General features: G+C 42.2%; 1 protein-coding gene across 1 annotated transcript in view; it reads right to left on the bottom strand.

The window, feature by feature from the left end:
- The window catches only part of LOC139172276 (acyl-coenzyme A synthetase ACSM4, mitochondrial-like), a 33,132-nt gene extending 13,785 nt beyond the window's left edge, over positions 1 to 19,347 (bottom strand). Inside the window, exons 1-7 of the mRNA XM_070761224.1 lie at positions 18,999 to 19,347; positions 14,791 to 15,007; positions 12,208 to 12,418; positions 8,537 to 8,744; positions 3,090 to 3,233; positions 2,699 to 2,855; positions 797 to 876 (exon numbers count right to left, since the gene is read on the bottom strand). Coding sequence (XP_070617325.1) covers positions 797 to 876; positions 2,699 to 2,855; positions 3,090 to 3,233; positions 8,537 to 8,744; positions 12,208 to 12,418; positions 14,791 to 14,994 — 1,004 coding nt within the window. The 5' untranslated portion in view covers positions 14,995 to 15,007; positions 18,999 to 19,347. The remainder of the gene's footprint in view (positions 1 to 796; positions 877 to 2,698; positions 2,856 to 3,089; positions 3,234 to 8,536; positions 8,745 to 12,207; positions 12,419 to 14,790; positions 15,008 to 18,998) is intronic.
- Between the last annotated feature and the right edge of the window lie 6,224 nt (positions 19,348 to 25,571).

The raw sequence follows: 25,571 nt of genomic DNA, 5'->3' as shown, positions 1-25,571 counted from the left end.
GTGAAGAAGCAATATTAATAAAAATCTTAGGATATAAGCAACAAGTTACAGTCATACAGTCAACATGGGAGGAAATGGGTGATAGGAATGATGAGAAAAACTAGTAGAATAGAAATGCAGATTTAGTAGAAAGTCTGACAGTGTTGAGGGAATTATTTGTTTAGTAGAGTGATGGCGTTTGGAAAAAAACTGTTCTTGTGTCTAATTGTCTTGGTGTGCAGGGCTCTGTAGCGACGTTTTGAGGGTAGGAGTTGAAACAATTTGTGCCCAGGATGTGAGGGGTCAGTAAATATTTTTCCCCGCCCTCTTTTTGACTCGTGCAGTATACAGGTCCTCAATGGAAGGCAGGTTGGCAGCAATTGTTTTTTCTGCAGTTCTGTAACTTGTTGCTTGTTTCCTTAATATTTTTATTAATATTGTTTCCTCATTGATTATTTGACCCCTATGACAATCATTAAGTGTTGTCCCTCATGATTCTTGACAAATGTATATATTTTTTTATCTACACTGAGAGCATCTGCACCAAAGACATATTCCTTGTGTTCCCAATCACACTTGGCCAATAAAGAATTCTATTCTATTCTAAAGTTGAGGATCTCCTGTATAAGTTTGCGAGGTTACAATTTTGCCGAGAAAGCCTAGTGACCTTGAAGAGTGGAAGATGAGCTTTCTGTTCTATATTGCTAACTTCCAGTAGGCAACAAACTCTCTGAAGGTTTTAGTTTGATAGATTCCTTTGGCCTCACCATTGATCAATCAATCAAACATACAGAAGTGTTAACTGATAACCAGCTACCTGGGTAGGTCCTGCTGTACCATCATACTGTAGACTGTAGGAGCTGCACACATGGTTGTCACTGGGTAGTTGGATAATGTCTAAAGAGAGGAAAAAAGGAAGGAGGAAGAAGTAGATATGAAAATGATGGAATTGCATCTACCTCTTTCTTTAACGCTCTTCCTGGGTTAAAGGTGGGTGAAGCTATTACCTTTTGGATTTTGCTCGAGTAGCCCGTGGTGAGATAGGTGGCAAATAATTTTAATAATGATAAAGATAATGATGATGATAATTATTATTATTTATTGGATTTGTATGCCGCCCCTTTCCGTAGACTCGGGGCGGCTAACAACAGTGGTAAAAACAACATGCGACAATCCAATACTAAAACAGCTAAAAATCCTTATTTTAAAACCAATCATACATACAAACATACCATACATAAATTGTAGAAGCCTAGGGGGAATGAATATCTCAGTTCCCCCATGCCTGACGACAGAGGTGGGTTTTAAGAAGCTTACTTGATAATAATAATAACGACTCTGGCATAAGCCAGTGAAAGTGGTCCTAGTGGCCCTTGGAATGCTGGGCGCAGTGTCAAAGGATCTCAGTGGACATTTGAAAACCATCAGAATTGACAAAATCTCCATCTGTCAATTGCAAAAGGCAATGGGGATCCGCACACATAATTTGCCACTACATCACGCAGTCCTAGGTGCTTGGGAAGCACCAGACTGGTGATGAAATACGAAATCCAGCATAGTGATCTAATTGCTGTGTTGTATTGTAATAATAATAATAATAATAATAATAATAATAATAATAATAATAATTGTTTCCTTCCCCCTAGGCTTATAGAATTTATACATGGTATGCTTGTTTGTATGATTGGTCTCTTAAATTGGGGGTTTTTACATTGTTTTTAATATTAGATTTGTTACATTGTCTTCTTTATTGTTTTAGCCGGAGAGGGGAGGCATACAAATATAATAAAATAAATATAATAAAAATAAAAATAATAATAATAATAATAATAATAATAATAATAATAATAATAATAATAATAATAATAATGTTGTTCCAAAACTTTGTCCGTTTGAATTCGAAAGCCCCAACATGCCAAAATACTTTGGGACTTTCGAATTCAAACTGACAAGGTTTTGGAACACAATACACCGGACCTCAAAGAAAAAAGTGTGGATCATTGATGTCGCTATACCTGGTAACAGTCAAATTGATGAAAAACAACAAGAAAAACGTAGCCGATATCATAATCTTAAAATCGAACTACGATGACTGGCATAAACCAGTACAGGTGGTCCCAGTAGTAATCAGCACTCTAAGTGCTGTGCCAAAAGACCTCAGCCAGCATTTGAAAACAAGAAACATTGACAAAATCACGATCTGTCAGTTGCATACCTGGATCTGCACGCATTATACGAAAATACATCACACAGTCCTAGACACTTGGGAAGTGCTTGACGTGTGATATTGTGATACGAAATCCAGCATATCAATCTTGTTTGCTGTGCATTACTGTTTTTGTGGATAATAATAATAATAATAATAATAATAATAATAATAATAATAATAATAATAATAGGAATGTATACAAAAACTATAATATCCATACTGTAGAAAAAGGCTTCATGATCCATTGTGTCTGTCGTTTTGAGGTTTTTTTAATTTCATGTTTTAAAATTTCTGTTGGAAGATGGACCTGTGTTAATCCCAAACCATGTCTAAAATCAGTTAATGATGGTAAACCCTCTACCTCCTCTGGAAGTTGGTTTCAAGCTGCCAAAATACAACATTATGTTCGTGTTTAAACCAGCAGACCGATGGACCAAGAAAGGCACTGGTTGTTGAGTGTATCAAAGGTCAAAATACACTCACTCAAATGATTGGTTATATAATTCTTACATTTAGGATCTCCTTTGGGTCAAACTGTGGCATGCGGTGTATGAAGAGACTGGTTCCTCGAAGCCAGGGGCCGAAGATACCTCCCATGGACCCCTTCACCCAACCAGTATCGGATATATTCCACATGACATCTGAAGGTTTGAAGTCCAGCCAATACCTGCGAGACAAAGACATTTTATGTGGGATTCTGGATTGCCTTCAAACAAACACAATCTCATCTCATTTTTAGGTGGCCTTAAATTTTCCACAGGGTTCAAGAGGTCATTGGATCTTTGTTGGCAATTGTCTTCTTCTCCAGAGGCCTTGCATGAAACTCCAAGAGATTGAATAGACTGAATTATGGTTGATTGGATCCAAGTTCAAGACCTGCAAAGAAAATTAAGAAGGATACCTTCCCGTTAGGGCCATGCCCAAGGCTAAGCTGGTTTGAGAGTGTTCGACCATCTTTGGAGAACCTGTGGTTCCACTGGTGAAGTATATAAGCATTGGATCATCGCTCCGGGTTTGAACAGAGTTGTGGCTGGAGGGAGCTGCCCTGAAAAAGACCCAAGAAGGACATAAGCTATGAACGGGAAGAAAGTACATGTCAGGCCGAAGCCATCGGTTATTGAAGCCTTTGGCCTTGTTTTGGGAATTTGGGACAGGCTGTTGCATGAGAATTATAGAGATGTAGCCGTAACAAATTTATTTACCGTATTTATTATTTATTTATTAATTGGATTTGTATACTGCCCCTCTCCGTGGACTCGGGGCCGCTCACAACATAGCAAACAATATACAATGTACAAATCTAAAAATCCTATTAATTTCACTTAAAAAAAACCCTTTAAAACTCTACTAACATTTAAAACCATTCATTCCACTCCCACCGCCAAAGATACTACATTTGTCGGCCAGGGGGCAAGGGTCTAATGGCCTTAAGCCTGGCAGCACAGCTTTTATGGAAGGCGAGGAGGGTGGGGGCAGAACAAATCTCTGGGGGGAGCTGATTCCAGAGGGCCAGGGCCCCCACAGAGAAGGCTCCTCCCCTAGGACCCGCCAAGTGACATTGTCAGGTCGACAGGACCTGGAGAAGGCCGATTCTGTGGGACCTAACTGGTCGCTGGGACTCATATGGCAGAAGGAGGTCCCGCAGGTATTCTGGCCCGATGCCATGTAGGGCTTTATAGTTCATAACACAAATTCCTTCTAGATTCTCAAGGTCATCCTTTGTTCAGCACCTGCTCGGAAGCTGATGGGAGTAACGGACACGTTGGCAAAAGGCGTATGGTCAACATGGTGAACTTGGGGATATGGGAACAAGGGAATGAACTTTAAAGTGTGTGGAGAAACCCTGGTAGCTTTAGATTCGGGTTTCTCACAGATGTGCCAACACGGCTCTGTTAATAAATTGGAACTTTGAGGAATGCTACGTCTCGGACTCTGATTTAATTTGGGATGCTGTTTGGAATCCCAACACTTCATCCTTCTCAGTTAAAAAAAAATTAAAATGGATTAACCAGGTTAACCGATTAACTGATCACATCACTCCTAGAGGGATATTTTATGTAGAGCAGAGGTGTCAAACTTGAGTTCTTTGAGAGCTGGATCAACATTGTATTTGTCCTTCGCGGGCCATCGTGGGTGTGGGTGTGTCAGGGAGTTGGGGGGATGAGATAGACGCCTCCTGCAGCACTCTGCCGGCCTAAATGCCCCCCAAATACGCAGCCCCCACCCGTGTTCCCTCTATTTTTTTGGGGGGGGGGGGCGGAAAAGTATAGTGTCTGAGCGGCAGTCCCTTTGGGACTGGGCGGCACAGAAATAATAAACAAACAAACAAACAAACAAATAAAAAACCCACCCTGTTTTGCCTCAGAGAATTTCAAAATAAAATACTGTACTGTATGTCTATAACAGTGAGCTCATAATAGGGCAACTCTATCAATATCAAAATGCCACTTAAATAGTTGAGCTAGTTTCAAACTAGATTTTGATTTTCTTTCTCTCTTCCTTACTCCCATTCTTTTTCTTTCTCTTTTCCTTCCTCTCTTTTTTCTATCTGTTTCTCTCTCTTCCTCTCTTCCTCTCTCTCTCCTTCCCTCTCGGCTTCTGGGCAGGTTTGGAAAACTCTGAGTTGATGATTATTTTTAAGTGAGCGATTGCTCACCTCTCAGCTTAGAAGGAACTATGGCCCCCACCCCGGTTTTGGCCTTCACAGTCTCCTGCAAAAACTGCCAAAAACAGGCCTTGCAGTGGCCCCCTCCCTGTAGCCCATTTTGGTCAGCAGAGGCACCATGGGGCCGGTCCTTTGATATTTCATTTCCAGGTTGGCCCTGTGGGCCAGACATAAGCAACCCATGAGCCGGATCCAGCCTTTGGACCTTGAGCTTGACACCCTTGATCTACAGCAGTGATGGCGAACCTATGGCACGTATGCCACAGGTGGCACGTGAACTGTTGCCCTAGCTCAGCTCCAATATGCATGTTTGTGCCAAACAGCTGATTTTTGGCTCACACAGAAGTTCTGGGAGGGCATTTTTTGGCTTCCAGGAAGCCTCCATGGGGATTTTACCCTCCTCTGGCTCTAGGGCAGCCTTTGGAGCCTGGGGAGGGCGAAACATGAACCTACTAGGCCCACCAGAAGTTTGGAAACAGGACATTTCTGGTCTCCAGAGGGCCTCCAGGGCGTAGGGGGAGCTGTTTTTGCCCTCCCCAGGCATTGAATTAAGAGTGTGGGCACTAGCACATGTGCGATAGCGCACACGCATGGTCTTTCAGCACCCGAGGAAAAAAAGGTTTGCTATCACTGATCTAGAGTGTTAACCATCTCTGGGCTCGTGTTGCCTTCCCTGCCTGCATAGAGTAATTATATGCCAGAAATTCAGAGCAGAGTCTAATGTGTATTGACTGGAAATAAAAACTGAGTGTTGCTGAGAATTATTCCCAGGTAGGTGTTTCATTTGCAGACTTAAATGCCTCTCTGAGCTATAATGTTGGGGGAAAGTGGAACTCATAAAGGTAAAGGACATGGGTTATTCATTTTAAGCACCTGCTTGCTTTATTTTCACACTATTTGAAAAGCACCCCCCCTCCCAGAGTGTCTGTTATTGCTTGTCTTTCTTCCCCCAGGAAGTAGATTGCTGAATGACTGCTTTACCTTTAGCACTTCCTTCACAATTTACATTTTGATTGCTCGCTGTTGCATGGAGAAGCTGAGCTCAAAGGGACCTCAAATACTGCAGGCTGCAAATCTTTTTGAGCAGTTACATTCACCGATTTCTGGAATACCATGTACTCATGTAACATTCTCACTGTTGTGGTTAGCTCTGCCCCAGCTCCTGCCCCAAGGACTGTGGATGTGGGGGAGACATCCACATGCTGCAGGCCTGTTTTGCCCCCGGTGGAATCTGATGATGAAGGCTCCTCTGACCAAGAAGACATGAGTGACAGGGAGGAGGAGGAGAGTGTGGCAGACAGCTCAGAAGGAGATCAATTATCTAGCTCCTCCTTGGCTTCAGAACAAGAGTTAATGATACAGCCAGGCATGCGGAGAGCGATGCATAGGCAACAACAACTGAGAGATTATTATCAAAGAAAATGAGGCCACCTGTGGTTGGGTGGGGCTGTGGTCATTAGTGAGGCTGCTATAAAGAGCAGCCTGTGGGTTTGGCCATTGTGGAGGATTATCTGATTGTTGTGTTTCGTGACTGCTTTACTGCCTTTGACTTTTTGTGTGCTGATTTTTCCCTGCTTTGAAACTCAACCAGAGCAAAGTGTGTTTCACTTTGTGAAAGAAGAAGGACTGTGAATTGCCTCACGGCTGCAAGCTAAGTATCACAGAACTGATAAGGGACTTGTACAAATTACCAATTTGTTTGGAGACCAGTGCTCTTTGCTATACCAAAAGAGGGCTTGGTTTAAGTGAATTTTCGTTATAAAGAACATTGTTTTGACTTTTCAAACGTGTGTGTGTCTGAAATTTGTACCTGTGAATTTTTGGGAGGATTCTACCAGAGAGCCCGACAGAACACTCACCAGTTATTTTTCTTTACTGCCACGCTGTGGGTGTGGCTTATTTTGTGGGTGTGGCTTGATGGCCATGTGAACGGGTAGGAGTGGCTTGACTGTTTAATCCTGCTGAATTTGACCCATGAATTGATGGCATTTAGTCAATCTATTTGAACAGGGAGTCCCTACTCACAGTCACTCATGCCTTTATCGTCTTGAGGTTCGACTATTGCAATGCTTTCTACATGGGGCTACCTTTGAAGAGTGTTCAGAAACTACAAATTGTGCAGAATGCAGCCAAGCAAGCAGTCATGAGATTACCCACGCATGTCCACATCTCTCCAACACTCCACGGTCTGCACTGGCTGCCAATCGGTTTTCCGAACTCAGCAAATGGAAGGTTTCCAGCCTCCGGAGGTCCTCAGGGGAGTGGGGGAAGGCCGTTTTTGCCCTTCCGAGGCTGATAGAATGGCTCTGAAGCTTGGGGAGAGCTTTTAGATATGTTTTATTTTAATATTATGATGAATGATGAATCCGCATACAGACGGGAAGTTGAACAACTATCCTTGTGGTGTGACCAGAACAATCTAGAACTGAACACACTCAAAACCGTAAAAATGGTGGTAGACTTTAAGAGAAACCCTTCTACCCTTCCACCTCTCACAATACTAGACAACACAGTATCAACAGTAGAGACCTTCAAATTTCTAGGTTCTATCATATCTCAAGACCTAAAATGGTCACCTAACATCAAAAACATCATCAAAAAAGCACAACAAAGAATGTTCTTTCTGCGCCAGCTCAGGAAGCTCAAACTGCCCAAGGAGTTGCTGATACAGTTCTACAGAGGAATCATTGAGTCTGTCATCTGCACCTCTGTAACTGTCTGGTTTGGTGCTGCAACCCAACAGGATCGACACAGACTTCAGAGGAGAATCAGAACTGCAGAAAAAGCAATTGCTGCCAACCTGCCTTCCATTGAGGACCTGTATACTGCACGAGTCAAAAAGAGGGTGGGGAAAATATTTACTGACCCCTCACATCCTGGACACAAATTGTTTCAACTCCTACCCTCAAAACGTCGCTACAGAGCACTGCACACCAAGACAACTAGACACAGGAACAGTTTTTTTCCAAATGCCATCACTCTACTAAACAAATAATTCCCTCAACACGGTCAGACTTTCTACTAAATCTGCACTTCTATTCTACTAGTTTTTCTCATCATTCCTTTCACCCATTTCCTCCCATGTTGACTGTATGACTGTAACTTGTTGCTTATATCCTAAGATTTTTATTAATATTGCTTCTTCATTGCCTATTTGATCCCTATGACAATCATTAAGTGTTGTACCACATGATTCTTGACAAATGTATATTTTATTTTATGTATGCTGAGAGCATCTGCACCAAAGACAAATTCCTTGTGTGTCCAATCACACTTGGCCAATAAAAAATTCTATTCTATTCTATTCTATATTAGATTTGTCTCACTGTTATATTGTTTTTGTGTTACTGTTGTGAGCCGCCCCGAGTCTTCGGAGAGGGGCGGCATACAAATTTAATTAATAATAATAATAATAATAATAATAATAATAATAATAATAATAATAATAAAACAACCCTTTCCCAATCCCTCTGGAGCCTGAAAACAGACTGTTTCTTGACTCCCAGTGGGCCCAGAAGGCCCAAAAACCAGCTGGCTAGTGGGTGCATGTGCATTGGACCAGAATTCGCATGCCCACCAATATGGCTGTGCGTGCCATTTGTGGCACGCGTGCCATAGGTTCACCCTCATGGATCTACAAGGTCCCTTCCAACTCTGTTAATCTGTTCCTCATTGTCCCTTACTCAAACAGCTCCTTGAAATGTTGCCATCCTTCTCGTCTGCCCTCGGAGAGCAACAGCTTGGTTTGCAGAGAAGGACATGCCGAAGAGACGGTCTCCACCACAGGGGCCAACGAGTCATTCGTGATGACGCCTTTCGCTTTGGAAACCTGGAGCCTGTACTCGATGTCTTTGGCTGTCAGCAATGGAGTCCCTGGGATAAAGATGATCCCTGGCAAGGTCAATAAATACATAACTGTTTTAACAAGGTTGCTGATTCGCCAGAAGCTTTGAAAGTCACCTTCCATCCCCCGAAAGCAAGAATGGAGGATGAGATTTTATGGCACCGTTCCTCCATCCATCATTCTGACTTTAGGGAAGCCTGGAGGCTGTTGTGGTTAGCTCTGGCCCAGCTCCTGCCCCAAGGACTGTGGGTGTGGGGGAGACATCCACATGCTGCAGGCCTGTTTTGCTCCCAGTGGAATCTGCTGATGAAGGCTCCTCTGACCAAGAACACAGGAGTGACAGGGAGGAGGAGAGTGGGGCAGACAGCTCAGAAGGAGATCAATTATCTAGCTCCTCCTTGGATTCGGAACAAGAGTTAATGATACAGCCACGCATGCGGAGAGCGATGCATAGGCGGCAGCAACTGAGAGATTATTATCAAAGAAAATGAGGCCACCTGTGGTTGGGTGGGGCTGTGGTAATTAGTGAGGCTGCTATAAATAGCAGCCTGTGGGTTTGGCCATTGTGGAGGATTATCTGATCGTTGTGTTTCGTGACTGCTTTACTGCCTTCGACCTTTGTGTGCTGATTTCCCCCCGCTTTGAAACTAAACCAGAGCAAAGTGTGTTTCACTTTGTGAAAGAAGAAGGACTGTGAATTGCCTCACAGCTGCAAGCTAAGTATCACAGAACTGATAAGGGACTTGTACAAATTACCAGTTTGTTTGGACATGAGTGCTCTTTGCTATACCAAAAGAGGGCTTCATTTATTTGCATTTTCAGTATAAAGAACATTGTTTTGAATTTTCAAACGGGTGTGTGTCTGAAATTGTATCTGTGCCTTTTCAGGAGGATTCTACAGAGAGCTCGACAGAACAGAGGCAGGACACTGAAGGCAGTGAGAAGGTAAGGGAGAACTTAACCCATCTCAGATGAAGAACCTACTAGGACAGTGATGGCGAACCTATCTCATTAGTGGCACAGGTGCCATATTTGCTGGCACACGAGCTGTTGCCCTAGCTCAATTCCAACGTGCATGTGTGTGCCAGCCATCTGATTTTTGGCTCACACAGAGGTTCTGGGAGGGTGTTTTTGGCTTCCAGAGAACCTCTGGGGAATGGGGAGGGCTTTTTTACCCTCTCCCAGCTCCAGGGAAGCCTTTGGAACCTGGGGAGGGCGAAACACGAGCCTGCTGGGCCCACCCGAAGTTGGGAAACAGAATGTGCACGCACGCTCTTTCGGCACCCGAGGGAAAAAAGGTTCAACATGACTGAACTAGGATACCAGGTTTATGACTGTTCATCTCCTCCACTTGGCCACACCTGGTTGGTTCCCAATGTTCTGCCACCAACAATTCAGCGCTGCCTTTTCTCCTTGGCTGAAACGGCCCCTAGCTCTTAGGTCCAGCCCTTCTGTCACAGCCCTTTCGCCGAACGGGCCCAAAAGGCCTTTAATCCCAGGCTTTTTGGGTGTACAGGACTGCACTGCAGAAAAAACAGTTCCTTCCAACCTGCCTCCACTGAGGACCTGTACACTGCACAAGTCAAAAAGAGGGCCGTGAAAATATTTACAGACCCCTGCATCCTGTTCTGGTTTCTGGTAGAAATTTAGCCATTACAAATAACTCTTATTAAATGCATCATTTCATGAATAAAAAAACTCCATTGATTTCTCTGGTCTCCTGTAATTCAAACACATTCCATACAGCACTCGGTCCGTTATCTCTCTCTTAGCTGCATTTCTCACATTCCTCCTTCTGCTTCACTTAAACAAGATTTATTTTCCTAACAGCATAACTTTGAAAAAACAGTAGCACTGACTGATAACAATACAAAATACTTTAGCATACTTTAGCGTGGCAAAAACACATCCATTTTTCCTTTCGGCAACGTTGAAACTCCATCCTTCCTCTCCACTGACCCCCTGATGTGCCAAATACATCACTACAATATTTAACCCATTCCTCTCCTTAATATCTTCTTCCAGACCTCTGCTCTCTACGTTTTTGGGCCCTTCTGAATTTAGGGTTAACCCAGCGAGTGTCTGATTCTCCCTCACTAGATCCTGAACTCATAGCCCCATCCTGTGGCTGGCCGGGGTCCCACCTGTTCTACTACCTGTAACCCCGGGCCCCCCACTAATTCATAAACACTATCTGAATCCGAGTCCTCAATAACTTCATCATCCTCCAAATGATCAGGAGTATGTGCAACACATCCTGGACATAAATTGTTTCAACTCCTACCCTCAATGCTTTAAAGCACTTCACACCAAAACAACTAGGCACAAGAACAGTTTTTTTCCCCAAACGCCATCACTCTGCTAAACAAATAATTCCCCCCTTGTCAAACTATTTACTAAGTCTGCCCTACTATTAATCTTCTCATTGTTTCCATCACCCACTGTTGGGAAATAGAGACAAATCATGGCAGGATGCAAAGATGTCTAACTGTTTATAGCTTTTATACAGTTTTCTAAGGAGCCAAAGGTAGAAAGGAACAACAGCATTTTCATTGCTCAATTCTCCCCCTTCAATCTTTCCCCTACCAACCTTCTGTTGTTGCAACCTAGTATATTACATCATGTAGCAGCCACAGAAAATACCTTAGATCTTTCTAGGCATGTGAACTTGGTGATCTCATGTGGGCGTGAGGGGCCCATTTAAGGTACCGTAGGTAGTATTTTACTCACACCCTCCTCAGGGCCCCATCCTACAACCCAACTTCTCCCACTAATGACTGTAATACTGGAACTTTGTTGCTTCTATCCTTACGAATTATATTGACGGATTGCTAATATGAATTGATTGCTTATTTGTACCTGGACTATCATTAAGTGTTGTACCTTATGATTCTTGACAAATGTATCTTTTTCTTTTATGTACACTAAGAGGATCTGCACCAAAGACAAATTCTATGTGTGTCCATTGTCCAATCACACTTGGCCAATAAAGAATTCTATTCTATTCTGCTCTACTCTACTCTACTCTGTTGCTTAGAGCAAAGGGTATTAAAAGATAGTCATCTTCTGGACATGGAAAGCCTATGCCATAAATTGGGTATATCTGATTTAATGAAAAGAAGGACCAGGAGCGACATGATAGCAGTGCTTCAATATCTATGGGGCTGCTACAAAGAGGAGAGGGTCAAGTTATTCTCCAAAGCACCTGAGGGTAAAACAAGAAGCAATGGGTGGAAACTAATCAAGGAGAAAAGCAATCTAGAATTAAGGAGAAATTCCTTGACAAAATAACCTGTGGAACAACTTGCCTCTAGAAGTTGTGGGTGCTCCATCATAGGTCTAGAGTCTCCTACTTGAGCAGCAGGTTGGACTAGAAAACCTTCAAGTTTTCCAGTCCAATCTTTTAATTTTTTTAGTCCAAGTCTGCTATTCCATTTTTCAAGGATGAAAGCAATTCCTTTGAGATACCTGAATAGGTCTTCCAATGCTTAGATGTTGGTTTGGTATTACCTGCTCTAATACATGCCACGGTTAGGATCCACCACTCTGGGATCCGAGGCAGAATGAGGATCACTCGGTCTCCTCTCTGCAGACCACAGGATCCCGCGAGTACATTGGCTGCTTTCCTGGAGACAAAGCCCAGATTTTCAAAGCTCCATTTCAATTCTCCTCCTTTTCCATCAATCCACCAGAGAGCTGGATGATGGGGTCTCCCTCCATCCTGCAAAACAATATTGAAAGCATAAAAGCATAAAGTATAAGCATAAAATGTATCAGGAAAGACTTAATGAACTCCATCTGTATAGTCTGGACTGGAGGACAGAAGGGAAAGGGGGGACATGATCGAAACATTTAAATATGTTCAATGGTTAAATAAGGTTCAGGAGGGAAGTGTTTTTAATAGGAAAGTGAACACAAGAACAAGGGGACACAATCTGAGGTGAGTTGGGGAAAAGATCAGAAGCAACATGAGAAAATATTATTTGACTGAAAGAGTCGTAGATGCTTGGAACAAACTTCCAGCAGACGTGGTTGGTAAATCCACACGAACTGAATTTAAACATGTCTGGGATAGACATAGATCCATCCTAAGATAAAATACAGGAAATAGTATAAGGGCAGACAAGGTGGACCAGGAGGTCTTTTTCTGCCGTCAATCTTCTATGTTTCTATGTTTCTATGCCATGCTCATAGTTTTCTCCACCGTATTAAGGAAACTGATCTGGGGAGGTTCAACCAGACAATAGAAGAAGGGATGGCCAACCAAAAGTTACGTCTTTAGTTTGTAGAACGAGAAAGGAGAACAGAGGAAAGCAGGCTGGGCCTAATAAAATTTCAGAACAGCTTTGTCTTCCAGAGTTATGGATTTCATCTCCAGAATGGATCATTGTGAGCTTCAGAGTTCTGGATGTTATAAATTCACACATCTGGAAGATTGGGTAAAATTGAAGAAGAATAGCATTTAATCTGTTTGATTTTATAGTTTCTGTTTTTTAAGTTAATGATTGACGGCTGCCCAGATTTCATTAGAAGATGAGCTGCCAGATAAATGTTTAAAATAAAATGAATATTTTAGAAACATTAAAAGAATCTAGTGAGCAGGGAGTGGATTTTCAGGATTCAGCTGTTTTTATTTTCTTATTGTGTTCTTCTTCGTTCTTATTCTTAAAGAAGAATATCTTCCTAGTCTCCTTCTTCTATTCTCCGTAGGAATAGGATTCTTAAAATAGTTACTATCTTCATTTGGATTTATAATTTATATCACCTTGGTTTTTGCTGTTAATTATCATAGAGTCTTGACCAATTTTATTTTAGTTATTTTTTAAAGTTCCAAACTGATGCAGGAAATTGTAACACGTATTCATGCTACTTCTGATATTTTTGAATTTATAATTTTTGTAAGTCTCTTCCTTATTTATGTGATGCTATTCTTTAAAAAAATACAAAAAAGAAAAGAAAAATGCAAACCATTTTAAATAAACCATTTAAAATTTTAAAAGTTAAGATAAACTATCTTAAGAAGAGAAATCTCACCTGGGCAGAAGAAAAAGTTGCATTCATTTGTTGCAACTGTAATGCGATTTTATACATTTACATCTATATTTATGGTTTCATTTTAATATAAACTGCTGCTCAGAGTTGCCTTGTGGCAAGATGAATAATTAAAAATAAATGAAAAAAATCCAACTAAGCACGCAAGTTATCAGGTTAAGTAGTGAGATGTGAATTATAGTTATATTTTCCAAATTTACATTGGCTGAAGTTCATGCGCTCTTTGCGAATTGTACAATACAAGAAATATATTTTTTTCCATGCTTCCCCTCGCTTAATACTTAAATACTTTAAAAAAACCACCACTACATGATTTGCTTAAAATTTGGGGCTGACAACGTATTGCATTCCAATCTAATGCTTGGCTGCATAGCTAGAGGTATAACAAGCAGGAAGAGGGAGATTATGATCCCGCTATATAGAATGCTGGTGAGACCACATTTGGAATACTGTGTTCAGTTCTGGAGACCTCACCTACAAAAAGATATTGACAAAACTGAACGGGTCCAAAGACGGGCTACAAGAATGGTGGAAGCTCTTAAGCATAAAACGTATCAGGAAAGACTTCATGAACTCAATCTGTATAGTCTGGAGGACAGAAGGAAAAGGGGGGACATGATCGAAACATTTAAATATATTAAAGGGTTAAATAAGGTCCAGGAGGGAAGTGTTTTTAATAGGAAAGTGAACACAAGAACAAGGGGACACAATCTGAAGTTAGTTGGGGGAAAGATCAAAAGCAACATGAGTAAATATTATTTTACTGAAAGAGTAGTAGATCCTTGGAACAAACTTCCAGCAGACGTGGTAGATAAATCCACAGTAACTGAATTTAAACATGCCTGGGATAAACATATATCCATCCTAAGATAAAACACAGGAAATAGTATAAGGGCAGACTAGATGGACCATGAGGTCTTTTTCTGCCGTCAGACTTCTATGTTTCTATGTTTTTTAAATTGTTTAAATCAAAAAATGAGATACGGACTGCACATCAACCAGGAACCCTCCTCCTCTAAAATTCTTCAGAAGGAACCTTACCTTTTCAATTTTAGACCATTTATCTAGCACGTCCTCTGCGAAATTAAAGTACTTTGGCACCTCTTTGTCCCCTCGATTAATGGCTTCAAACTCAGAAAGATTAAGAGATGTAAACAGCCTCACAGCATGGAGGACCGATCCACCAAGTTTCCTGCTGTTCCACACGGACGTCAGCAACTTGTGGTTGTTGAATAAAATCTTCATGGCTGAATTGAAGCTGCGGTGAAGACCACACGGTATTTTAAGAAGGAACAAATGAGAAATGGAGTTGTTATCACGTATAGCATGTCCATAGGAATGCAGTGGCTCAGTAGTAAGATGATGAGCTTCTTGATTGAAAGGTTGGCGGTTTAGCAGTTGGAATCCCTAGTACTACGTAACGGAGTGAGCTCCCATTACTTGTCCCAGCTTCTGCCAACCTAGCAGTTTGAAAAAATGCAAGTGGTGACTTCATAGAGAGCCACATGTAATAAAGAGGAAGACTGGGGCGCAGGAAAGTGACAGGCAATCAATCACCCACTGCAATGAAACTTAAGCTGGGCATGAATGTACCTGCTATTGCGAGATAGAAGACTCGAAGCCATGATAAGCCCCAGCAGCTGACAATGCAAAGATATATTTAACAGACTGTCATTTGAAGTAGATACAGAAGATAAGTGCCTGAAGAAAAATGAACTTTGGATTCTTGGTGAGAAGGGAAGCTTCTATCGGTGAAGGAAACCTCAAAGTAAGTGGCGATTTGGAGGGAAGAGCTATTCTTCGCCACACAATCATATGTTGCAATGTCCTGCCTGTCAAAGACTACTTCAGCTTCAACCACAACAACACAAGAGCACACAACAGATTCAAGTTTAACATTAACCGCTCCAAACTTGACTGTAAAAAAACATGACTTTAGTAATCGGGTTGTTGAAGCATGGAACTCATTACCGGACTCTGTAGTATCATCCCCTAACCCCCAACATTTTACCCTTAGACTATCCACGGTTGACCTCTCCAGATTCCTAAGAGGTCAGTAAGGGGCGTACATAAGCGCACTAGAGTGCCTTCCGTCCCCTGTCCTTTAGTCTCTCCTATATCTCGTATTTCTTCTTTACTATATCCTCTCTAACCTTCATTGTGTATTATTGTGTATTGGACAAAATAAATAAATAAATAAATAAAAATAAAACAATTGATCAAGAGAAACATATTATTTAAGTGGCTAGTCCCAGAAGGAATAATAGTAATGTGGGAGGGGAGCAAAATTAAGATCAACAATATAGACAAGGCTCAAGAAAGAATTGTACAGTGATCTCTCGATTATCGCGAGGGTTACGTTCCAAGACCTCTCGCGATAATCGATTTTTCGCGATATAGTGGAAACACCATCTGCGCATGCGCGCCCTTTTTTTCCCATGGCCGCGCATGCGCAGATGGTGGAGCCGGTGGCTGGGGAGGTGGATTCGCCGCCCCCACCAGCCCTTCCTGCTCTGGGTCAGAGCCGCGGAAACCTTTGGCTCGCCGAGGCTGCGTCTGACCCCCTTGAAGCAAGGCTCCAAGCTCGCCTGCCGCCGCTACGCCTCCGGCGCCTCAGCCACCCCCTCTGCTCTGCAGGGACCTCGCATGCCACGATCTCCCTCTCTCGCCCTCCCCGCGCTTCTCCTCGGCGGCGGCCAAGCGGCAGGTTTACAGTAATGGGAGACCAAAGGCGAAAAAAGAAAAGAAAAAAAAATCCCCAAAAGAGAGGGACAAGAGGCAGGCACAAAGCGAGGGCACAAGGGGAGCTGCCCGGCAGAGGTTGCTTTTTTTCTTCTCGTGGGCAAGTGGAGGGGAGAGAGAAGGAAAGAGAGAGAGAGAAGAGTGGAAGGAAGAGAGAAAACCGCAGACGTATTTTTAATTTATTATTTTTTGAAAAATCGCGGTATAGTGTTTCGCGAAGATTGAGATCGCGAAAATCGAGGGACCACTGTATGACCAACTGGAGGGAGTGGAAGAAGAGAGTAGCAACAGAGGGGAATTAATAGCAGCAGAGAAAAATTTTAACAACGTTGCCAAAAAAGAACTAAGACTTTTTAATCTAATCTTACCTAGCTTCTTCTCTGGCAACACTAAACTGTTAACCAGAGCATACAAAACATTTGTTAGACCAATTTTAGAATACAGCTCACCTGTCTGGAACCTGCATTGCATATCAGACATTAATACAATCAAGAGAGTCCAGAAATATTTCACAAGAAGAAGAGTCCTTCACTCCTCTGCTCGCAGCAAAATACCTTATTCCACCAAACTTGAAATACTGCAATTAGACAATTTACAACTATGTCGCCTTCGATCTGATCTAATTCATAAAATCATACACCAAAATGTCCTTCCTGTTAATGACTACTTCACCTTCAACTGCAGCAATACGCCAGCACGTAATAGATTCAAACTACAGTGATCCCTCGATTAGCACGGTCTCGATTAGCGCGAAACGCTGCAACGCGGTTTTTCAAAAAATATTAATTAAAAAATAAGTCCGCGTTTTTTTCTCTACACCACGGTTTTTCCCGCCCGATGACGTCATACTGATTGCTGATTGCCGCCAGCGCTTCCCCAAGAAAGCCGGTGAGAGGAAGGAAGGAAGGAGGGAGGGAAGGAGGGAGGGAGGGTTGCCATTGCCGCCAGTGCTGCCCTGTGGGTAGCGGCGAGGAGCCCGGAAAAATCACCATTGCATTGCCAGCCTCCGAACTTGCGTCGCTCCACCTTCTGCGCATGTGCGGCCATGGAACAAAGGGCGCGCATGCGCAGATGGTGTTTTTACTTCCGCATCCAGTATAACGCGGAAATCGGTTAGCGCGGGAGGTCTTGGAACGTAACCCCAGCGCTAACCGAGGGATCACTGTAAATGTAAACCACTCCAAACCTGACTGCAGAAAATACAACTTCAGCAATAGAGTGGTCAATGCCTGGAATGCACTACATGACTCTGTGGTTTCTTCCCCAAACCCCAAAAACTTTAACCTTAGATTGTCTACAGTCAACCTCTCCCTGTTTCTAAGAGGTCTGTAAGGGGTGTGCATAAGCGCACCATTGTGCCAATCGTCCCTGTCCTACTGTCCTTTTTTTATCATCACTTTTTACTTATGTTATGTTATGTTTATACAAACTACTATCCTAAACTTGTTGGACAAATAAAATAAAATAAATAAAAAATAAACTTAGAAGTCAGGAAGAATGGCAGCTGAAGACTAAAGAAATAGAATCAGAGGTAGGAAGCAAGGAAGAAATATAACAAAAAGAAAAGGAAAGGATTATTCTGAGGGCACGACCAGAAAGAGACACCAGAATCCAACACGTAAGTAAGACAAAATCCAACACGTAAGTAAAGCAATGTAAGAAGAACTCACATGAATATTGATCAATGTCAATGGAGGTGTACAAAAAAGAAGAGAGATGAAAAAGGGATAAGACAATACTTAAAAGACAAGAGGATGCCGGAATTAAATGATGAACAGAGGGAGATATTAAATAAAGAGACTACAGCAATAGAATTAAAAAGAGCAATACAAAAACAGAAAAACAATAAGACATCAGGACCAGATGGTTTGCCAGGAGAGGTATACAAGAATATTTATGAAGATTTTGAGTGGATACTGTTAAAAGTGTATAATGATGTACTGGAGAAAGCTAAATTACCAGATTCCTGGACAGAAGTCTATACATACCTTATCCCAAAAGAAGGAACAGACCCTAAACAAATAAAAGAATACAGAAAAATCCCATTTCTGAACACAGATTACAAAATTTTGGAAACCGTGATGCCAGAAAGATTGGAAATAATAGTTAATCAGATAATACATTTAGATCAAAAATGTTTTCTTCCTTTAAGACAAATCAGGAACAACACAAGGCTAGTGCTAAACATTTTGGAATATTACAAATATTACAATATTACACTCTGAAAAACCGGCAACATTAATATTTTTGGATGCTCAGAAAGCTTTCAACTATATTAATTGGCAGACTGTTATTGTTCCAACAAATTAGAAATATGAGATTTGGAGGGAAGTTTGAGAAAACAATAGAGGCTACACTAAAGGCAAGAGTGATAATTAACGGGGATAATACAGAGAAATTCGAAATAAACAAGGGAGTAAGACAGGGATGTCCAACGTCACCAGTATAAATCTATTCCAATGGCAGAAATGGCAAAATAAGGGGTAAAATGACTCAGTTATTCTTACCTGAAAGTGATCACAGGGGGAGAAGCTCGGTTTAAGTTGTCTTTCCGAAGCTTCTACAGGTAGGTGGATACATCACCTACTGTGCTTCTCTTCTGCAATCGTGCATTCAAAAGCCCAGAAGATTTATCCTTGTGGAGGAGGTGGCTTTCAAGGAAAATGTCAAGCCTGGATGTGATTAGATGTTTTGTATCCTCAGGCATTCTGACCTGCATTCAAGTTGGCCCAGTTTGGAGCTGAAAGGTGGATGGGGCCTTCATTCTAAACAACATTCCTAACTGATAGGTTGACCACAACCACATTCCAACTTTGATTTGTGATGGGGGCATTGCTTGGACCTGGACAGAAAAGAATTAAGGGTTCATGGGAACAAGAGTTTCTTTTTAATTTCTCTAATTGCATCCTTCCTCCTTCTTCTTTTTTAAAAAAAAGGCAAAACAGTGAAAAGGAGAAGAGAAGGGTATAGTTGCTGCAGGATTAAGTCTGTGCAGGTGACACGTCATATAATCTCCCCAAGAGAGGTGGGCACGGTGGAGGTATGTTTTGCAGAGCTAAGTCTTGCCTCCAGAAGTTGTGGGGTTTTTTTTTAAAGAAGAGATTGGACAAGCACTTGTCTGAAATGGTATAGGGATTTTCTTTGCTTGAGCATGGGGTTGGGCTAGAAGGCCTCCAAGGTCCCTTTCAACTCTGTCAATCTATTGGCTTTGGCAATGAGAGTTGTTAATTTCCTACCAGATCCTAATTTTTTAAACATCATATCTGGGGAAAGAAAACTGACGGGCATCAGCTTCTAATAAAATTGATACTTCTTAACTAAGTTCCACATAGGTCTTGGATGCATCCTTGGTACATTAAAAAAAAATTGTGTGTGCAACTGTACTGTCGAGCTGGAAAGGTGTGACCGGGATGGAGGGGGGAGGAAGAGAAAATTAGATGTAATTTTGGTTGTTTGTCAAAAACATGTACAAGATAGCAGGTATTGGTATAAACATAAACATAAGCAAAGCAGGTACAGGTAAATTAGACAATAGGAGAGTAATACAGGGACGGTAGGCACAATGATGCACTTATACATGCCCCTTGCAGACTTCTTAGAAAGGGGGAGAGGTCAATTGTAGACAGTCTAAGGTTAAGGTTTTTGGAGTTTGGGGAAGAAACCAGAGTCAAGTAGTACATTCCAGACATTGACCACTCTGTTGCTGAAGTCGTATTTTCTGCAGTCAAACTACCACCTATAATTGTTCGACAAACATAAATAAATAAACAAAGTAAATAAATAAGATAAATTTGTTATGGCTAGTATCCTTCCCTCTTATGCAACCACACCTCCCCAATTCCCACAGTACCTTTCTACTTGTGGCAGACCAAAGTCTCTAACTCAAAACGATGGCTTCGGCTTGACACTTAGGGGAAAATGCTGAAGCTAAAAATGACCATTCCAATTGACCCATAACTTGAATTTAGCGATTTCCCAGTCATGGACAGTGTCTGATAGAGAAATAATTGGATCTCAACAGGCTGCAAAGCGGCAGCTGGTATTTCTCTTACGTTATATTGTCTTAACTAAAGTAGCCTCAGTAGAAAAGAAGACAATTAAGTGTGATAAACAGACAAGCACTCCGGGGAACTCATTAGAGGTGACTCATTGCAATGAAATTGGTCTTCACGAAAGGATAGCTTGCCCCCCAACACTCCTTTTTGCTCTTATTTTCTGCAGAGTAGACATACATTGGCAGAATTGTGTCTCCTTGTTCTTCCGGCAAATTAAATCGCATCTTGGTTATTATTATTAAGTCTTCGGGTACATATTAAAAAGTTCAATAAAAAATTGTTACGGAATTCAAAGTTAGGTAGAATGTACACTTGCTTAGCTGACCAAAAGAAAAGAGGTCTAGCCGTATACATTCCCTGTTTCCCCAAAAATAAGACAGCATCGTATATTAATTTTTGCCCCCAAAGATGTGCTACTTTCAGGGGATGTCTTATTTTTTTTCCATGAAAAAGAATTCACATTTATTGCTAAACAAAAAAATTGAACATTCATTATATACTGTACAGTGGTTGTCATCACGAACCAGCACAACCAGACAAACTGTGAATCCCATCAAGAATTTCTTACTACTACCGTACCATTATTTCCATGTACAGTGGTACCTCAAGATACGAACCTAATTGGTTCCAGGGGGAGGTTCGTAAGACGAAAGGTTCGTAAGACGAAACATTGTTTCCCATAGGGAACAATGTAAAGTCAATTAATCCGTGCAACAAGAAAAACCCCCCCGCAAAAAAACGCTGCCGCCTGGCTGTCACCTTTTAAAACAGCCGGGGGGGGGGCCCTTCCCAGCAGCCTCCCGAACCGGGAAGTTTGGCAAAATTTCGGGGTTCGGGAGGCCGCTGGGAAGCCCCGCCGCCTGGCTGTCACCTTTTAAAACAGCCGGGGGGCTCCCCAGCAGCCTCTCGAATGCCAAACCTGGAAGTTTGGGTTTGGCGTTCGTAAGACGAAAAAAGTTCGTAAGAAGAGGCAAAAATTTTCTGAACCCCGGGTTCGTATCTCAGGTTGTTCATAAGACGAGGGGTTCGTATCTTGAGGTACCACTGTACAACAATTATACTTTCTTCAAATATATGTTATACATGTTCTGTTCGGGAATGCTGCGAAACAAAACGTCTCCTACGTCTTACTTTCGGTGGATGCCTTATATTAGGCAATTCTACGAAACCTCTCCTATGTCTTACTTTCGGGGATGACTTATTTCGGGGAAGCAGAGTAGACAAAACTATAGATTCCAAACAACTGTACAGTGATCACGATGCAATACAAAACTGGTACCGGTATATGGTGGATCATATTCAATTTGAGATTAATTTATTTATTTATCTATCTATCTGTCTGTCTGTTTGTCTGTCTGTCTGTCTGTCTATTTATTTGTTTATTTGTTTATTTATTTATTAGATTTGTATGCCGCCCCTCTCCGATAAGAGTATAAAAGGATGAATTCGGCCAATGAAACTGATCTGTGGGAACTGATGGGACAAGGTAAGAGGATTCGTGGTCAGTAGAATTCAAGACAAAGTTACAAGGAATAAATTGGAATCACTTTATAATATGTAAATAGATATACAGTATTGCTCTTGAGTTAAAATGGTATATACAAAATATGCCCCCATTTTGGTGGAGGGCTACGAATGTTGTCTGGTGGCAGTCACTAATCACCGAGCACCTGTTGTATGTTGTGTGTGTGTTTTATATTTCAAAATCAGTAAAAAAAATTTTTTAAAGAAAGTTAGAATCCTTTCCCCCAGGTGCAAACAGGTAATCTCTTTCTTTTTCAGAAGAATTAACTGCTTAGCCATTGGAGAAGTCAGCTATTCTTCCCTTCCAAACCAAAGATTATTGAGGTATTTAAAATCCACCTGTTGGATAAATGAGCCTTGGTCTGACGCCCTTGGGGAACAGATGTTTTTGTTTGCACTCTAATTAATGTTTTTTCCCCCTGATACGTAAAAGACCGCTTTGTAACTTAATCAATTTCCCAAAGGCAGTGATATGCTCCACCAAGTGTGCTGCCTTCAAAGAAACAAAACCAGGTTTCCAATGGAAGCGAAATTCCCTTCCATGGGAAAATTGCTCTAGATTTTAGGGAATGATAGAGTGAAAAAAAAATTACACGGGAAAAGCCGTCTCCGTTTGCTTATGAGGATTCAGAAAAGAAAGCTAGGCATTTGAGATGCCTTAGAAATTTAATATCTCACTTTCCAGATTGATATATTTATTTTCCTAATTGGCAAGTATGTGTTGAAATTGTATAAGGTATATACAGTATATATATATGTAGATTGTTCTGAGTTCGGATTTTGCCCCGTGTAATATTTTGAGTGTCTAAGCGACGTTTCGGTGAAATCACATTCACCATCATCAGGCTGAAGTTATAAGCTTCGTGCTGCTGTAAATATAGTTTGTTTGCAACTGCCATTTGTTCCTTATATATAGTGGTGGGGGTGGAGATTTGGTTTGAATGTAGCAAATAGATTGGGTGGCTATGTTTTAATGATTTGATTGGTTGGTGGAATCACATTTAGTTGAAGGATTGACATGGTGATGATTATGATATGTTTTTTTGTTTAAGGCTGGTTTCCAAATCTCTGGTAGGCGGGACGTGTCATCTCGTTTGTTCATGCTGAGGGGGTGTTTTTCTATCTCTATGGCTTCCATGATTATTCTTTTGTATACATTTTCTGTTTTGGAAAGTAATTTAGTTTTTTCAAAGTCAATTTCATGCCCTGTATATATAATTGTATACATAAGACATTTATCAGCTACAGAGGAATAGGACAAGATAATCCTGCTGTTGATGTTACCTAGTTTTGTAATGAAATGTTAGGGGACGTGTAAGGTTCAAGTTACTTTGAGTAACCCCCTCCTCAAGAAGCCCTCCCTGGACCCCTTTATGGGGAAGGTTGTCGAGAAGGTGGTGGCACTCCAGCTCCAGCGGTCCTTGGAAGAAGCCGATTATCTAGGTCCCCGACAGTCAGGTTTCAGGCCCGGTTACAGCACGGAAACCGCTTTGGTCGCGTTGATGGATGACCTCTGGCGGGCCCGGGACAGGGGTTTATCCTCTGTCCTGGTGCTCCTCGATCTCTCAGCGGCTTTCGATACCATCGACCATGGTATCCTTCTGCGCCGGTTGGAGGGGTTGGGGGTGGGAGGCACTGTTCTCCAGTGGTTCTCCTCCTACCTCTCTGACCGGTCGCAGTCGGTGTTAGTGGGGGGTCAGAGGTCGGCTCCGAGGTCTCTCCCTTGTGGGGTGCCTCAGGGGTCGGTCCTCTCCCCTTTGCTATTTAACATCTACATGAAACCGCTGGGTGAGATCATCCAAGGACATGGGGTGAGGTATCATCAATATGCCGATGATACCCAGCTTTACATCTCCACCCCATGCCCAGTCAACGAAGCGGTGGAAGTGATGTGCCGGTGCCTGGAGGCTGTTGGGGCCTGGATGGGTGTCAACAGACTCAAACTCAACCCGGATAAGACGGAGTGGCTGTGGGTTCTGCCTCCCAAGGACAACTCCATCTGTCCGTCCATCACCCTGGGGGGGGGAATTATTGACCCCCTCAGAGAGGGTCCACAACTTGGGCGTCCTCCTCGATCCACAGCTCACATTAGAAAACCATCTCTCAGCTGTGGCGAGGGGGGCGTTTGCCCAGGTTCACCTGGTGCACCAGTTGCGGCCCTATCTGGACCGGGACTCATTGCTCACAGTCACTCATGCCCTCATCACCTCGAGGTTCGACTACTGTAATGCTCTCTACATGGGGCTACCTCTGAAAAGTGTTCGGAAACTTCAGATCGTGCAGAATGCAGCTGCGAGAGCAGTCATGGGCTTACCTAGGTATGCCCATGTTTCACCATCACTCCGCAGTCTGCATTGGCTGCCGATCAATTTCCGGTCACAATTCAAAGTGTTGGTTATGACCTTTAAAGCCCTTCATGGCATCGGACCAGAATACTGTATCTCCGAGACCGCCTCCTGCCACACAAATCCCAGCGAACGATTAGGTCCCACAGACTGGGCCTTCTCCGGGTCCCGTCAACTAAACAATGCCGGTTGGCGGGTCCCAGGGGAAGAGCCTTCTCTGTGGCGGCACCGGCTCTCTGGAACCAACTCCCCCCGGAGATTAGAACTGCCCCTACTCTTCCTGCCTTCCGAAAACTCCTTAAGACCCACCTTTGCCATCAGGCATGGGGAAACTAAACATATCCCCTGGGCACGTTAATTTATACATGGTATGCTTGTGTGTGTGTTTGCATGGGGTTTTTCTTAAATCGTTAATATTTTAATTAATTGGATTGTTGTGACTGTTTTTACTTGTTGTGAGCCGCCCCAAGTCTTCGGAGAGGGGCGGCATACAAGTCCAACTAATAAATAAATAAATAAATACCTGGCTTCACACTTTATGGCAAACCGTTTATATTAAGCTAAAACACGATTGGCAAAGTAAGTTTTGGCAGACTGAGAACCTAGCTTGATCTTAGCAGGTGTGTGAACCAAGACATCTTGCAAAGCCCTTGCAGGGTTTATTTCTTTGGACACAGCATAGCTGAGGACTACAACAATATTTTTATTGAACTGGGTTTAGTATCTCCTGCCTTCTTCTTCAATGTTATAATTTCTGGCCATATTTTCAGGGATCTTAGGAGGAGACTAGATGTTTTCTGCTTGGAAAATTCTGGCATTTTGCAATGTGATATTCTGATGTTATGACACAGAAGTCTTCTTTTCTCTTACTGGCTATGAAGTAGCCAGGGAATTATATTCCAGATATCAACTTCTTGGTGGCTGAAACGTTCAGATATAGCTAATAGCCTTCAGAGCATTTGTGAGGGATCTGTGGTTGTTTTTATGCAACGTCCTGCCTGTCAGCGACTACTTCAGCTTCAACCACAACAACACAAGAGCACACAACAGATTTAAACTTAATATTAACCGCTCCAAACTTGACTGTAAAAAATATGACTTCAGTAACCAAGGTGTTGAAGCGTGGAACTCATTACCGGACTCCATAGTGTCATCC

This window comes from Erythrolamprus reginae, chromosome 9 (genome assembly GCF_031021105.1).
Source record: "Erythrolamprus reginae isolate rEryReg1 chromosome 9, rEryReg1.hap1, whole genome shotgun sequence".
Taxonomy (NCBI): domain Eukaryota; kingdom Metazoa; phylum Chordata; class Lepidosauria; order Squamata; family Dipsadidae; genus Erythrolamprus; species Erythrolamprus reginae.
This window is presented reverse-complemented; position numbering and strand designations above follow the sequence as displayed.